Source organism: Eucalyptus grandis, chromosome 11, assembly GCF_016545825.1.
Source record: "Eucalyptus grandis isolate ANBG69807.140 chromosome 11, ASM1654582v1, whole genome shotgun sequence".
Classification (NCBI taxonomy): domain Eukaryota; kingdom Viridiplantae; phylum Streptophyta; class Magnoliopsida; order Myrtales; family Myrtaceae; genus Eucalyptus; species Eucalyptus grandis.
The window spans coordinates 17,907,892-17,924,299 of NC_052622.1; the positions used below are offsets into that span (position 1 = coordinate 17,907,892).

The following is a 16,408-nucleotide window of genomic DNA, read 5'->3' on the forward strand; positions in this document are numbered from 1 at the left end:
CGTGACCGTCGACATCGAAGATGACGTGATAATTCACAGTGGTGCCATCGGTGGAGCTGCTGCTGGTGCTTGTCACGGCGGTACCAGCAGCCCTCCATGCGAACAAAGTTATCCTCCGGGACGTCCCCGTCCCTGCTGAGCTTATGTTACCTTCTTGGTTTGAGCGACTCCATTTGATTTCCTCGTCTCATATTTAGTGCTCTCTCTACACATTGTTATTGGGTTGTCGTGATAAGAGTGTAATAACCTCAAATGTAATTGGGCTGGTTTGTAATGTGTGCATTCATCTTTGTATTGAAAGAACGAAATAATTGTTTATCTGATACTCATTGCTATAACAAATAATATGTTCGAGTTTCTATATGAATAGTTAGCTCGATGACAGCCCGTAAAAAATTGGTGGGGGATTGGATCAAAGCAAAAGTGAGTGACGAGCTTATGTAATTCAAGACTCGTACTACGATAGCCGCAGTGGTCCTTGGAGGAACGATGTCATCATATAATGGAGTGGTTAAGAGAGTGGGAATTTCAATTGGTTGGATGCTGACATTTGCATGCATCTGCTACGGAGAGAGATCCCACTGTCACATCGAACATTAGGACCATGTAACCAAAATACTTTAAAAAAAAAAAGGAAGAGGAAGAAAAGAAATCAAAAAGACACCTTTAACAAAGTCTCAAAGTCGTGATATATTCTCGTATTGTTAGATGAAGTCCGCACCAGGGGTACATGGTGCGGTTCAAGCGCTTGATAATCACAGAGGGGTAGAGAGGGGGAGAGGGAGAAGTATTTGAAACTTTATTAAGATTATATAATTTCTGTACATTACTCAGAGGGTACAAAAAAGTGTATGTACCTCAAAGAATGGGTGAGCTGCGATGGCGAAAGAATGGCTTTTGATGAACTTGTAATTGAGCAACGGCGATCACCTCCAAGAAAAATACCATGCCTTCTACCAATATAACTCGACCAAAGATTATAATCTGGGGGAATCCTCCAACACAACCAGTCAATCAGAGGTATTATCCGATCCAGTCTGACTGCAAATTTGAGGCACGTGCTCAAGCCAATACTTTCTTCAGAAGCATGAGGATCAACAGGAGCAGAGACATTTCGAGCACAAACTTAGGACTTGCCACGCGTCCGAGAAATTGTGCCCACCTGTAAGTTCAACCAGTACATAGCTGCTGATAAAGCCTGTTATCCATTTCAGGATCCCCATCATAATCAGAGAGGTAGCGACCATAAACCATTCAAAAGTTTGAATCAAATGAAAATTCCCTCTTTCTGGCAGAGAAATGTAAAACATATACATGTCCAATCGAAATGCACCAAAGTCCAAACCACTTGAGGTCAGTCAATTTAACAATAGCACCTTGTAGACACATGAGCATTAGACGATGGATTCAGAAAAACCAAAACAGTCATGCATGTCAGGAGAAGTATTGCAGCTTCTATACCATGTAGACCAATGTCATCTTAACATTAATTATGTAGGTCTTACTGAGGCACCACATGATCAACAGTTTGAATGGACTTCGTCTATGTGGTCTAGTTATACAATTAGACACTTACGCTTTGTTTAGGAGAAAGGAAGGTGAAGGAAATGAAAGGTGGATATGAAAACATGGAAGAATTTGAAATTTCTATGAGAAGGTTTTTAGAGGCAAAATTTAAAATTTTCACCACCCACCCTATATTTTCCTCCCCTCTCTGTCTACTACACAGCATCAGGTGAAAGGAAGACCTCGTAGAATTATTTACCATGTTTCTATACTGTCCAAGTATAAGACACCTCTTTTGATTAGTCCAAGTGGAAAAAACCTTAAAGTAACTATCAGATGCATTCTAGATAGTTCCTGCTAACCTGACCACTCCCACCAATTTCAGAAACAGAAGGCAAATCATCTCATGTGATTTGCATTCTTGGTAGTTGCATCAACCAATTAACTCAGAGGTGTCCCAAATGCAAGTGCAGGGTAAGTCAAAATGTAGCTCTCACTCAAGCGCTGCAATCACCCCCAATGTAATGGTTAGATGGCATTACGCTTGGCGGTGGCACAAAAGTCATATTCGACATCCATTTAGGCAACAACACAACTACCACTCCTCAGACAATGATCCATTGAGAAGTAATACCCAAACACCAAACCAAAAGCAAAGAATTTTACATGAAACTAAAGGCATAATGATCGATTCTGTTTAAGAAAAACATAATTTTGTTTCAGGTGCTTGATCCACCCGTTATCGATTAGAACATATAAATGTCATTTAAACATAATATGACATGATAATTACATAAATCAGATAATAAAAAGAAACATCAAGGATGAGTGCATACGTGTAAACTAGACGGCGCTATAAAAAGAATAAGAGAGAGGACATACCCATTTCCTTCTTGAAAAGTATCGTTTTCACTATTGATCTCCTCTTTAGCAAATTCTTCTAAAATTGCACGTTGTCGTTCATTTATCTCGCTGAAAAGTAATCAGTCATAGAAAGTAAATACGTAGCATCAACTTTTGATGGCCAAACAACCAAGTCCTAAGGTCTTAATCAACGATAAAAAATCAATACTGGATGTAAGAATTCCTGATTAAAACTTCGTTACTTTGGTTTATAATATTGTTCCTTTTCTGGGATTAATCAATCAATGTACAAAAAGAATGGAAGTCCTACAATGAAAGTGATACTTGTTGACATGTCCCAAGATAGTCCCTGACTTTAAAGGGAATATGTTGAAGTCTAGTGACAAAAGATTTAGATATCTGCATTTTTCAGAGTTTAAATAGCAAATAAAGTTAATGTACTAACATTACTTGTGCACTGTGCTTCCATGAGAAGTAGTAACTCCATTTCCAAATCATCCAGAAAGGCAACTCAAACGAATACTAGTCACAGATGCATATTGATCCAACCAATCATGCAGAAGAAAAACCAGGAAGAGGAGGAGGAAGAGGAGCAAAAGGATATCACTGAAACTCATTTAAACTCTAAGTACTAAGAAAGCAGACATCAATATAACTAATAGCATACCTGGGGAATTTAACCCGAAATCGCACAAATTGATCTCCATGACTGACAAGAAAACCATGTTTTGGTAGTCCTGTAGCAATGTAGTGTCTAAAAATAATTTTTGTAGGAAAAAAGCATCACAGTTAATGCAAAATAATTTATTATTTCTATAGACCTTTTCCTCTGAGAACCACAAGCTGTCCAGGCTGTACCCCCTCTGGTATCTGAGAAGGTAAATTTGCAAATAGATACATTACTAGCGTAAGCAAGGAAGAAAAGTCCATGCAATCAAAATGAAAGCCGGAGAAAGGATTCAATTTCAGTGGCATATATTATTGACTCGCAAGACATCACTATTTTCAAAAGGTAAATGCCCTCTTTTTACCCATTTGCTTTGTAAGATATTTGAGAATCTAGGAGTCCATCCCACCCATTCCCCTCCTCCCCCAAATGCAACCCCAAAAAAAGAGAGGCAAGAACACAATAGTTGGAATATCTTAATGGATAGTTCTAGAATTGTCAGTGTCACCGTGAAAACCACAATCCAGCAATGTTTTCCAATTTTATATATTTTCATGCTGTTGAACCAACCATGTACTCATGTAATTAAAAGGTGCAAACAGAAATCTAACGGTGATAACGTATTAAAGAACCTATTTTGTAGTATTTGCACATTTTTATGCATTTATTTATCTATTTATTTATTTTTGTTCAAAACATATTCCGATAGTGTTTACTATCTCAACAAGGTAGTCAATGTTGGCCATAAGTTATAGTTTGAAACAAAACCAACTAAAAAGAATTAGTACATTCTTATATAAGATAGTGAACTGTCTTCCTTCAAAAATAGATGTGAACCAACTCAATCTAACCCAAAAAACTGCTTTCAAGATGAGTGGCATACCACTTCTTCTTGTTGACTACTCATCTACATATCTTTTATTTCCCAGTGCACAAGAAAAGGACCCCCAAAAATGAATTAGTGGTAGGATGTCACACTGAACCACACATTAAAACCAGGAGTTAAAGCAGTAAAACATCTGTAATAGTGATTTGCTACATTAGCGTCCAAATATTAGTTTTACTGATCCTATTACTCATTTTAACCCTTCTAGTCCACTCAGAAGGTCAAAGGTCATCCAACATTAATGTCACTTTATTGTTAATTATTAATGACACTGTTTAATTAAATCTGCAAGTGCAAATATGTCCCCATTTGGCATGGACAGTTCTTACATTAACTTGTACTTTCCCCGATAAAGTTGGGACCTCAACTTTACCACCAAGAATTGCCTGTCACAGAAACAAACCCCAAAAGGTCAAGGTACCAGGTTACAGATATGTATCTGAATAACATGGAACTGATGCTGCCATTGAAAATACACAGTAAAGATGACATTAAAAGTAAACTCATGACAGAGCAATGCACAAGCAAGGAAAACTTCAGCATTAATAACATCATTATAAGTACATTGAACATGCCACAACAATCAGGTACCAATTTCAGCATGCACTGGTTAGAGTAAAAGCTAATATCTTAAAGTTTACTAGATTTTACAACCATCATGATTGATGAGAGCAATTACAAACCAAAACACAAAAAGGATTTCAGATATGGCATGAGCTAAAGCTAGGAAGGGAACTTTCTTACAAGTGTAATAAGAAAGGCAAAAACATAACATGCTCAATAGTTTTGTTCTCACTTGTGTGAAGCTAATTTCTGAGACCACATATACATCTGCACCATCTCTGGTGAAGGTACGATCTTCAGCCACCTGCATGAGCACAGTTACAAGACTTCAAAATGTAATGCAAGACTACAAAATGTTTTATGATTACATCCAAATTTTTTTTATGGTAATAACAGTTTTCGGACAATGTCCTAATGGATCAATCATGTGAGAGATTCCAAAAAGAGAGAAGATGTAAAGCAATATAGATTTCACCAGAAAGCTCCAACAACAGCAGGATAAAGCTTCCACCATTAAGTGAGATCAAAGTTGTCAATGAGATCATTATTACCAAACAACCAGAAAAGAAGAGGAAATCATGCCTTTAGTTTGATGAATAAGTTTCCAGGTCGACTCCTCCTTGCTCCAGCATTACCAGCCTCTGGCACGCGAATTGTATCTTCCGAATCCACACCTACACCATTTAGGAACAGAAACATCAGCTTATCCACTGAAGACAACATCAGACACAGTGCTGTTCTTTGATAAAGGCAATTCATGTTGATGACATAAAGATCCATGTCATATGTCCCTACTGCATTGATTTACCCCGTAAGCCATTTGAATTCACTCAATACCATATGTGGTCACAAATTCATTTCTTTTAAGAACATTATATATAAATGAATATGTTCTTGCAAAAACAAGCCATTTCCACTCCCCAAAGAGAGAAAAGATAGCAACTATATTATCGAATAGAAAGAACATATTATAGCATATGAAGTTGGTTATGTTGCAAGATTTCACTCATGCACAGTGGATGAAGTTACAAGTCAGCTGTTTACAACTTGCAAAGAACCACAATATTTTTTCTAGAATGTGGAACTGCCAACTTATCTGAAAAACTTAAGATATTAGAAAAGCTTTTCGATAATGGCACTTTCTAACAGTCAAGTGATCTTCCACTTCCTCCGACAGTATGTCCAGAGTCAGCCGAGGGAGGCTAATAAGAGGTCTGGAGATATTCGAACACTAGACCTTCTGCTCTACAAGTTGGAATAAAGAGTCGTTACAGCATTCTAGTTAACAATGTATGAAAATGAAGATATCAAAAAAAAAAAAAAAATGGTAAGTATTGAAAAGGATAAAGCTAATACTGCTCTCATTTTGGGAAAACGAATCATGAAGCTTGAGATAAAGCAAACTCTTGTGATTACAAGTTTTGTAGGTTCACTAGTCCTTAACGAGACAGATGAGGACCATGGTGCTACTGAAGCCACACAATGAGGACAAAAAATTCCTAAATGCTTAAGCTGTCTTTTGCCCTGACAAGACATCTTGTGTGGTGCAAGGTTCAAATTTCAGACACACATCCCTTTGCCTTTTACTACTGTTTGTTTCATACAGCCATCAAATGGAGCAGTAAAAGCCTTGCAGTGTCAACAAGAAATCATTTCCTTACTCAGAAAAAATTCTCATTCAGATCATCAAGAATTAACCATGAGAACTGAAAAATATTTTAGGAAGAACACAGGAGTAACAGAACTTTAATAATCATCTCCATGAACATCACAATCATCAGAGAAAAATTAAGTTCAGTGGATAAATATAGGTTTAACAACCCAGCTTGAACCAATGTACATGTGTTTTACACTCAAACCAGAAAAATAAAACAGTGAAGCCTACAGTAGCACTTTTTTGACAAAAACAACATTAATCACAGAAGCCATATAAATTTAACAATAAAAACTGAAGCCATAAAGCTGTAAAATGAGCATGCACAACCATGTTACTCTCCTGGATCTCACCCAGTCAACCTCATTCATCATTTTACATTGTCACCGAAATGATGAATCCACAAAATACCCATGGAACTCTATCAGAGATCAATAACTCTGACCTACCGGCAGGAATCGTAACTTTAACTTCCTTAGTGCCTTCAACAACCCCTGATCCTCCGCATGAAATGCATTGCTCCTACACAAAGTTACCGAGTATTAGCAGCTTAACCAAGAAAACTGAAATTACAGACGGTACTGAGAAGTAATGGTAAACCTTGACAACTCTCCCCGAGCCATGACAGGTAGTGCATGTTGCTGTAAATGGGGGAATAGTGACCTAATAGCAAGGAAGACCAAAGTACATGTCACGTATACTAAATGATGGTCCATCAAACTTCCAATCAATGACACAATTATCCTCAGAAGCAACCAGTCCAGAAGAACTCAACCACTAATCAGCGTTGTTACAGAGCTCATGAAAGCTCTTACCCTCCCAACTCCTCTGCAAGTTGGACAGATTCTCGCCTTGACACCAGGTGGATAGCCACCTCCATCTGCATTACCACATAGACATGACCTTCATGACTTTGCCACATGAAATGTACTATTACAATAACTCATAAAAAATCAAAGGATATCATAAACAAGATCAAACATCAGTAGCTGGGATTTTTATATGGTTACATACAGCCAATAACAAGAAAACAACAGTTAAGTTAGTTCTCATTTGAAGCATATTCGCCTCACACTTTACAGGCAATCATGAATCTTGTTTTTTATTTTTGATAAACTAGCTGTGCTTTTCATCCTACTTTTAAGTTCTACAAGGACATGCCAAAACCTCCAAAAAGTGTAAAAACTAATCATATGTTGGTTGACATACCTTTAGCAAGCAAATGGGATTAGAGCAGAGTACCAGTGAGCATAAAGTGATAGCAATTTTAGCTTCTAAAGCTAGAAAAATAAACAATTTGATCACCAAGAGACATTGCAGAAACAAGAGGTAGAAGGATATACTGTAACCAGCATGATCAAGATAATATACGAACCACAAGAATCACAAGGAACATATGCTTCAAAGGACAGATCTTTTGTGCACCCTTCCGCAGCTTCAATGAAAGAAAGTATCAGTTCCACCTATAAGGTTCCAACAAATGTGGGCACTAATGGGTCAGAAATCCAAGCAATATTATCTCAGGCAACAACCAAGATCAAGAATAGGTCAGAAATCCAAGCAATATTATCTCAGGCAACAACCAAGATCAAGAATAGGTCAGAAATCCAAGCAATATTATCTCAGGCAACAACCAAGATCAAGAATAGATATCCAAGTAATATTATCTCATAAACAAACAAGACCAAGGGTATAACTGTGAACCTGAATATCAGATGCAAATCGATCTGTCTCGTCCTCAAAAATCTGAAATGACATCAAATGTTTTTTAGCTAGATATTGTGGAACAGAATATTGGAAGAAAGTGACTTGCAGGACACTTGGGATTACCTCAGAAAATATCTTGTGGAAGGAACTAGAGAAATGCCTCCCGTAATCATGTGTGGACCCCTCAGCATCTCCTTCACCATATTCAACATTTACTGAACTAGAGCGTTTCTTCAATAAAGTAATTTAAAAGGCTCAGTAATGTAAAAATGCTCTAACAAATGCAGCTATGCTTCACTATGTAATTCAGTTGAAAGTAGAGAGAGTTAGAGATTTTACCCTGTCATACTCTGCTCTTTTTTCAGAACTTTGCAAAGTCTGAAATTATTTGAAAAGGCAGGTGACAAAAATTGTCACCTCCAGTGTATCAGACATCCAAACACCATGTAACAATCTTTAAAAAATAGTTTTCCTCCACTGGCATCTAATCAGTTAGACAAACCTCATAAGCATCTCTTATCTCTTGAAATTTCCTCTTTGCAGAAGGATTATTCTTATTTGCATCCGGATGGTACTTCTTTGCAAGCTGCATTGCACACAACCCAAAAAACTGAATCAGATATGGGAATCGAATAACAACTAAAATAGGTGCCATGGCATAAAGAATTTATCCGACAAGGTCAGTCAGTTATAACAATCGAGTTGACTGAGATACTACGACCTCTAATGTTAGAAATATCCACTTGATTCTCAACCATGAAGAGAAGGATTGGATACTCACTTGCTTTCTGGATGAAAGATGTATAATAAACAAGATAATGTGATCTACATATTAACATCAGCCTCGCCTCCACAAAGCAATGCTAAGATGTCAGTGTTCAATTCACGCAGTATTTTTTAGCACTTTTTAAATCGTTCTTCAGGACAACTCATTTTTTCTTTTCTTGATAAACACTATTAAGATACATATTGCAGCAGAATCCTGAAATTCACAGCTCTCAAAATTCATTTCCAGAAAAATCGCCCGAAAGAGTGTGGTATTAAAGAACTTCTTCAAACTTCTCACAAAAGTGCTTGTATCACCAACTACACTCATAACTATTTCCTGTCACCCGCAACACCGACAAGCCAAAAGCAATTTCTAGAGAGGGGAGGCGGAATTCTTAAGCTCGACTAATCAAATTATAGCATTAGCAGGAGTTTCGACCTATGTCCGACCTCTATTTATGCAAAGCTTTGCTGTAACCCAGTGGAATAAGTTTCAAATCCAAGGCATCCTATGTGCAAAGATACAGTTGAAGAACTAGCTCCACACATCACAAGAAGAGGTAGAACATGAAAGCCATCTCTTTTTCTCATCTTGTGAACATAGTAGTCATCATTCATTGAAAGGCATTTATAGTACAAACCAGTGTACCCAAGAACATGCATTCTCAATGCAATGGTGTGAATCGGTTAAACACCAATGTGATTCCCACCCTCAACAACATTCAGTACACAAGTTTTACCCACCGCATGAAAAGCCTTCTTAATCTCATCTCGGCCGGCATTCTCCGGAACTCCAAGAATATCATAGTAGCTTCTTTCAGGGTAGCGACAAGAACCTGAAATTGCACAAACAGACACAACACCTGAAGTTCATGAATCACTTCAATCAAATGAATTAGCCGTTTCATATCTACCCAACCAAAAAAAAAAAAAAAATTAAGGAAAGTAAGCAAGACTGCTCCGGAGGTAGTAAATGAACAAAAAAATCGTACCCGTCCCATGAAGATGCCGATAACTCCATGGTGACCTCAAGGTCTCACGGTCGATAGGATTTCCAGTAAAAGGACTGCAACTGTACGAAGCTGATCGGATGAAAAGCTTTCAGCTACTGACAAGCTTCCACTCACGAGCTAAGCAATCACTACATTGCCAAGGCGGAAGAAAAGAAGAAAAGAAAGAAAGGAAGCTTACCTCGGGCGAGCAAGAACGCCGCCCTCCGCCGCGAATCGGAAGCCAAGCTATTCGCAATCGAATCCGTCTGACCCGCGAGCGAAGACAACAACAATCGCCGCCGGCACTGCGGAACAACGGAAATCAGAAAAATCACAGAGCAACGGGCGGCGAGAACGGCCGCGAGGCCCGAAAATGCTCGATCGAAATCGCTCACCGATCGTAACCAGCCGAATCCGCCCATGCGAAATGGGAATCCTCGGAAAGGCGCGAGATGAGGGCCCCCCCGGGAATCGCGGCGATCGAAGATTGAGGCGCGATCGGAAGAGGTAGCGGAGCAGGAAGATTCTGGAGACGGGGGGAGGGAGGGAGGTCAAAAGGGAGCGGGGTGGCTTGAGCATCAAGGCAGAGAGAGGAACGGCATTGGTGCTTGAGCTTGAGCTTGAGCCTGTGGGTTGGGGGAGGTTTTAGCTAGGGTTTATGCAACGGTTTGGTTTGATTAAAACCGTCTCAGCATGCGTTTGCTGTTCGGTGGGATTTGTCAAAAAATTTCTCCTTTTTTTCCCCTTCTTCTTCTTTTTTAATTTTCTTTTCTTTTTTCACATTAGGTCTCTTCTTTTTGTTAGTGCCTCTGCCTTTCAACATGTTAATAGCCTTGACTTACCCGCAAACGACATTGATGATCCCCAAACTTTGGTCCAGACGTGTGGATCTTGAGCTATTTCTAAATATTCAATATGCTCCATAAATTTATAATCCCTCAACTTTTCGATAAAGTCAAATTGGTTGTTAAATTTATTCTTTATGAATTTTCATAATTATAATATTACTCAAATTCTATACTTTTTTTTCATTTCAATCATTTTCCTAAATCAACTAGAAAACTATGCTAATTTTTTATTACCTTTTTGGTTTTTATAAATATTACGATAGAGATAGTTCAATTTAATTTAAAAGTTGAGAATAAAATCAAACAAATCGAAAATTTAGAGAGTACATTGAATATTTATGAATAGTTGAACTATTATGTTAAACAAATTAAACATCCAAAAATGATATTATAAATTGGACTAAAGTTTGGAAATTACTACCGTCGATTATCACAATCCTAATTAAGTGATATTATTGAAATTTTGATAGTCATTATCAATATTGTCTCCTCTTACTTCCTTCTGCAATTCATGTTTATTTTGGCTTGGAGCTAATCAATGCCCTAAGAATTGTGGACCTAGTTAATATCCTATTTTTTAACGATGGTGCTTCTTTCACGAATATTATAATGAACATTTTGTGATGTGAAATGGTTTTCGAAAAAGTTATCATTACCGTTCAAGAAAATTTTTTAACGATGGTCCCACGAGAACTTCTTTCACGAATATTATAATGAACATTTTGTGATGTGAAATGGTTGTTGAAAAAGTTATCATTACCGTTCAAGAAACAATTCAATATGTAAAGTTGGGAAAGAAAGTTATTATTATTGTACAAATATTTTTACCTTTCCATAACATTCTTAAATGTAAGCATTGATATTTCTAAAATTGCTAAAGCGTGCATTAATGTATAAATTCTTTAAGCCTATCATCGGTTGTCAATTTTTTTGTTGACCCCAAATGAGCAGTTTCAAAATTGAGTTAGTTGAAAATCGTACAACAAACGAGAGACAAGTTTTCAAAACTTGTCATGAAAATATAATTAAATCCAAAATATTTATATTTATAAAATCAAGTACCTCAACTAGCTTCATCCAATTTGAATGTTCTTTTATGGCACACAGCGTTGATGTGGCGCTCACAAGGCTCAAATGATAAAATAGAAATTGAAAATTTAAAAATAAAACAGTGAAAAAGCCTACCGAACTAAAAAAGAAAAAAGAAAGGCTAAAATGTTGAAAAATTCGGAAAAAAGAAAAAACAGAATTAGAGGAGAGAAATTAATCGGTTACGAAGGGTCTAGATTGCGGCTAGGGCTGGCGCTATCATTTCAAAATGTTGATGAAGGAAAATTTTATATATTCCTAACATATTAGACTGTGAGATTTTATGGGATTACTATCAATTGTTTTAAAGACGTGATTTGTTGTATAAATATTTCAATTATTCTAAAGGCGTTGTTGATTATTTAAATATTTTAACATTTCCCCTCATGTAGAAATATTTAATTGGGGAAATGAATGAGGCCTAGAAAAATTTAAACTCAAAGATCTCTAACTTTGATATCGTATGAGATTGTGTGGGATCATTGCTAACTATTCTAAAAGATTGAGCTTGTTAAATAAAGGCGTGATTTACTATTTAAATATTCTAACATACACAATATTCGGAATTTCATAAATAAAAAGATTGAACTCGTGATAGGCAATACTATTTGATTATGATTAAATTTATAACTAGTAGGGATGTAAGTGGTTTGATTTGATTTTTGGAAAACCAAATCGAACCGAACCGAAATCCTAGTTTGACTCGGTTGGTTTGATTTGAAATTTCAATTTTTACTTTTACTTTTGTTTTTTTTATCCTACATGCACCCTTTCAATAAAATTTTTATTTCTTAAAAAATTAATTTTTTAAATTAATGTTTATTTTTCCTTTTTTTCTTTTTTTCTTTTTTTCTTCTTTTTCTTTATTGGCTCAGTCACTAGCCATGTCGATGGTCGGCAACCGGCTTGTGCTGAGGCTCCAACTCACCTCTGGCAAGCTCAAGCTTAAAGAAGAAGAAGAAGAAGAAGAAGAATTTAAAAATAAATCCAAAATTTTTGTATTTATACAATCAAGTACCTCAGCAAGCTTCATTCAATTTGAATGTTCTTTAATGTCACACAGCATTGATGTGGCGCTCACCAGGCCCACATGATAAAAAAGAACCTGAAAATTTAAAAATAAAATAGTAGAAAAAGCCTGCCAAACTTTAAAAAAAAGAAAAAAAAAAAGGAAAGGCTAAAATGTTCGAAAATTTTGGAAAAAAAAAAAAAAAAGAACAGAATTAGAGGAGAGAAATTGATCGGTTATGAAGGGTCTAGATTGCGGCCAGCACTAGTGCTATCATTTCAAAATGTTGATAGAGGAAATTTTTATATATTTCTAACATATTAGACTGTAAGATTTTATGAGATCACTGACAACTGTTCTAAATGTGTGGTTTATTGTCTAAATATTTCAATTATTCTAAAGGCGTTATTTAATATTTAATTATTTTAACATTTCCTCTCATGTGGAAATATTTAACTAGGGAAACAAATGGGGTTTCAAAAATTCGAACTTAGGACTTTTAACTCTAATACTATGAGAGATTTTGTGAGATTACCATCAACTATTCGAAAAGCTTGAGCTTGTTAAATAAAGGTGTGGTTTACTATTTGAATATCCTAATGTACACAATGTTCTGAATTTCATAAAAAAAAAAGGGATTGAATCTATGACAAGTCTACTTCATTATGATTAAATACATAATTAGTAGGGGTATAAATGGTTCGCTTCAGTTCGGTTTTTTTGGAAAATTGAACCAAACAGAACCAATAAGAAAATTTATTGAATCAAACCAAAATTCGATCAAGCTAAAACCAAATTGAACTAAAATCCTGATTTAATTCAATTCGATTTGATTCAATTTTTTCGATTTTTACTTTTATTTTTGTTTCTTTTTATCCTACATGCACCCCTTTCAATAATTTTTTATTTTAAAAAATCAATTTTTATTTTTATTCTTTTTATTTTATTTTTTTCCTTTTCATTTTTTTCTTGATTTTTATTTTTCTTCTTCATTGGCTAGTCGCCGCCATGTAGCGTGACAACTAACTAGAGCTAGCTAGAGCCTCGCCACAAGCCAGCAAGGCACGAGCTTGCCGGATTTCGGTGGTCGAGCCTCGCTAGATGTGTCTAGTAACCTTCAGCGAGACTCAAGCCCCGCCTAGGTGGCCATATTTGGCAAGGCTTGAGCTCGCGATGTCGAGTGAGCTTGGCCTTGCCATAGGTCGGTGAGGCTCAACCTCATCAGAATCTAGTGGGCTCGAGTCTTGCCAACCTATGTCGAGGCTCTATCTTGCCTTTGGCCGATGGTCAGCCATAGTGACTAGCGTCCAACTAATGAAGAAGAAGAAGAAGAACAAAGAAAAAAGAAGGAAAAACATTAAAAAAATTTTAAAAAATGACTTTAATAAAATAAAGGAAAAAGTAAAAGGAAATTTTTTTAGAATTTATCGGTTTGGTTCGGTTAACCAACCGATAAAAACCAAACTAGTTAAAAACATTTTGATTTTTAATATTATCTAAATAGAATGAGAACCAAATAGCAAAAAAAAAAAAAAAAAATCGAACTTTTCGGTTCGGTTCGGTTTTTTGACACTCCTAATAATTAGAGATAATCTAATGTGATAAGTTTTTATTATATTTTGAATTTTTCATTAAAGTATCAATAAGAACGTTATCCATCATCAAAAAATAATAAAGAACATATTTTGCAAATGAATGAATATCATACAATGCTAAAAGGTGAATATAAGCAAATCAATAGAAAAAGTTGCCTGTGATTTCCAAGAAGTTATAAAAGAAAAAATTGTGGTGAGGTATTTCTTCTCCAAGCAAGATGACATAGATAACTAAGATTTCATGATGTTAATTTTCAATACAATTATTGTTTCGGCAACAAATTTCCAATGAATGGATATGTGTTTCGAACCACCGAAAGGAAAAATAAAGTACGTAGAGTGATAACGGTAATTTCCAAAAAAAAAAAAAATTCTCTTAGTATTGATCCCAAAGTGAAACAACCAAAATTAATATGCAACTTTAGACCCATTAGTCTGTATAATGTTGTTTACAAAATTCTCAACAAAGTGATCCTGAACACACTAAAGGAAATGCTTCCGCATCTCGTCTCACCTAATTAAATCAGTTTTGTTCCTGGTAGACTAGACATATATTCAGGACAATGCTATTATCACACAAGAAGAAATTCACCCGATGAACAAACTTCAAGGGAAAAAGGGGTATATGTGACATCCAGATTTTCGGGTTTTAATTTGACTGGATAAATAGGATCTGTCTCATATTTCGTCAATTTATTGACGAGTCCGAAATTTCAAGACAGAAATTATCGGAGGAAAAATTGAAGACCAAAAAGAAAATAGAAATGGGAAGAGAAAAGAAAAATAAGAATAATATGATTTTTGAATTTCTTTTATCTCTCTCTCCCTTTCTCTCTTTTTCTCTCTCCTCTCTCCTCTCCCCTTTCCCCCCTTCGTGCGGACACCCTCCCCACCGACCGCCTACCCCTTGCCAAATTCAATTTGGCTTCTCTTTCTCTCCATTTGACTAGTCAAACTTGTCTTCTCTCTCTCTCTTTTCTCTCTTATCTCTTCTTCTCTCTCCTCTCTCTTCTCCCTCATCCCACGTGACCTTCTTCTTCTTCTTCGTTCTTCCTTGTGCGAACCAGACCTAAACCGGCAAAGAAGAGCAGCAGCTCGTCGAGGACCACCGTCGCCCGTCCCGCCGCCGCACCGGAGCCGAATCGCCCGCGACGCCGCCCGCACAACGCCGCGCGTTCTGCCGGCCATCCCTCGCGCCAGGCGTGCTCCCCCGCACGATCCAGCTGCTGCCCATCCTCTGTCCAGCTCCGTTCGGCCACGATCCGGCCACCTCCGGCCACCGTGGGCCACCGCTCGGCCTTGCCAAGCCACCACCCGCTCTCCCGACCTCTTGCCGCCCCCAACCCTCTCTCTTTCTTGCTGTTTTGCGGCCGAACCAGCAAACCCACGGAGTGGGTATCCAGCTGTTCGTGGGCTGTTTTGGGCCGTTTCCGGGCCCCGAACCCGAGCCGTGCTTTGGGGACAATCGTTCCTCGCGTCGCTGCCGTCGGATTGATCCGATTTGCGCGCGATTTGGTGAGTAATCTCACTAATCCTGGATTAGTTGGCTAATTATGCTTTAGGTTGGTTTAGTTTTAATTAATTATGTTTAGGTTGTTAGATTAGAATTAATTAGCAATTATTAGTCAATTGTGATGCAATTTAGATAAATTGATTGCGTAATTAGCAAGTAGACGTGGTCTACTATTTATTGAAGGCATCTCGAATTTTCGGACCCCTAATTGAGCTTCAATTTGGTGATTCGGGCCTAAGTGAGATTTTTGGCATTTAAATATTAATTATCGGAATTAAATTAAATAATTATTTATTTTCCGAAAATTTGAAGGAGATGGTTTGGAACCGGAATATTATGCTGATGATCGTGGCGAAGTCCGTTTATTTGATCGGACTTTATTTTAAGCTAAATTGAATTTTTAATATTAATTAATTTTCGAAATTAATTAAATAATTATTTATTTCCTGAAAATTCAACTGGGATGGCCCGTGACCAGAAAATTATGCTGATGACCGTGGTGAAGTCCGTTTATTTAATCGGGCTCTATTTTGAGCTAAATTGAGTTTTTAATATTAATTATTTAATTCTAGAAATTAATTAATTAATTAATTATTTTTCGGAAATTAAGTTTGAGATGGCCGATGACCGGAATTTCATGCTGATTGTCATGGTGTGGTTCGTTTATTTATTCGAGGCTTAATTTGTGAGAAATTGATTTATTAGTGATTTTAGGATTTATTCCTAAATTGAATAATCTTTGGTTA

At 36.7% G+C, this 16,408-nt stretch overlaps 1 protein-coding gene across 1 annotated transcript; it reads right to left on the minus strand.

Moving 5' to 3' along the window:
- Positions 1–677: 677 nt before the first annotated feature.
- On the minus strand, positions 678–10,253 carry LOC104416436 (chaperone protein dnaJ 1, mitochondrial). Its single transcript, XM_010027835.3, has 19 exons — positions 10,004–10,253; positions 9,808–9,913; positions 9,609–9,698; positions 9,361–9,452; positions 8,351–8,434; positions 8,188–8,226; positions 7,972–8,079; positions 7,846–7,887; positions 7,517–7,604; positions 6,957–7,021; positions 6,742–6,804; positions 6,591–6,663; positions 5,070–5,161; positions 4,720–4,791; positions 4,253–4,309; positions 3,192–3,240; positions 3,038–3,107; positions 2,389–2,478; positions 678–1,162 (listed from the first exon to the last, which is right to left on the minus strand). Exons 1-19 carry the CDS (start codon positions 10,028–10,030, stop codon positions 1,063–1,065), a joined length of 1,407 nt encoding a protein of 468 aa, XP_010026137.2. The 5' UTR covers positions 10,031–10,253; the 3' UTR covers positions 678–1,062.
- Positions 10,254–16,408: the final 6,155 nt, after the last annotated feature.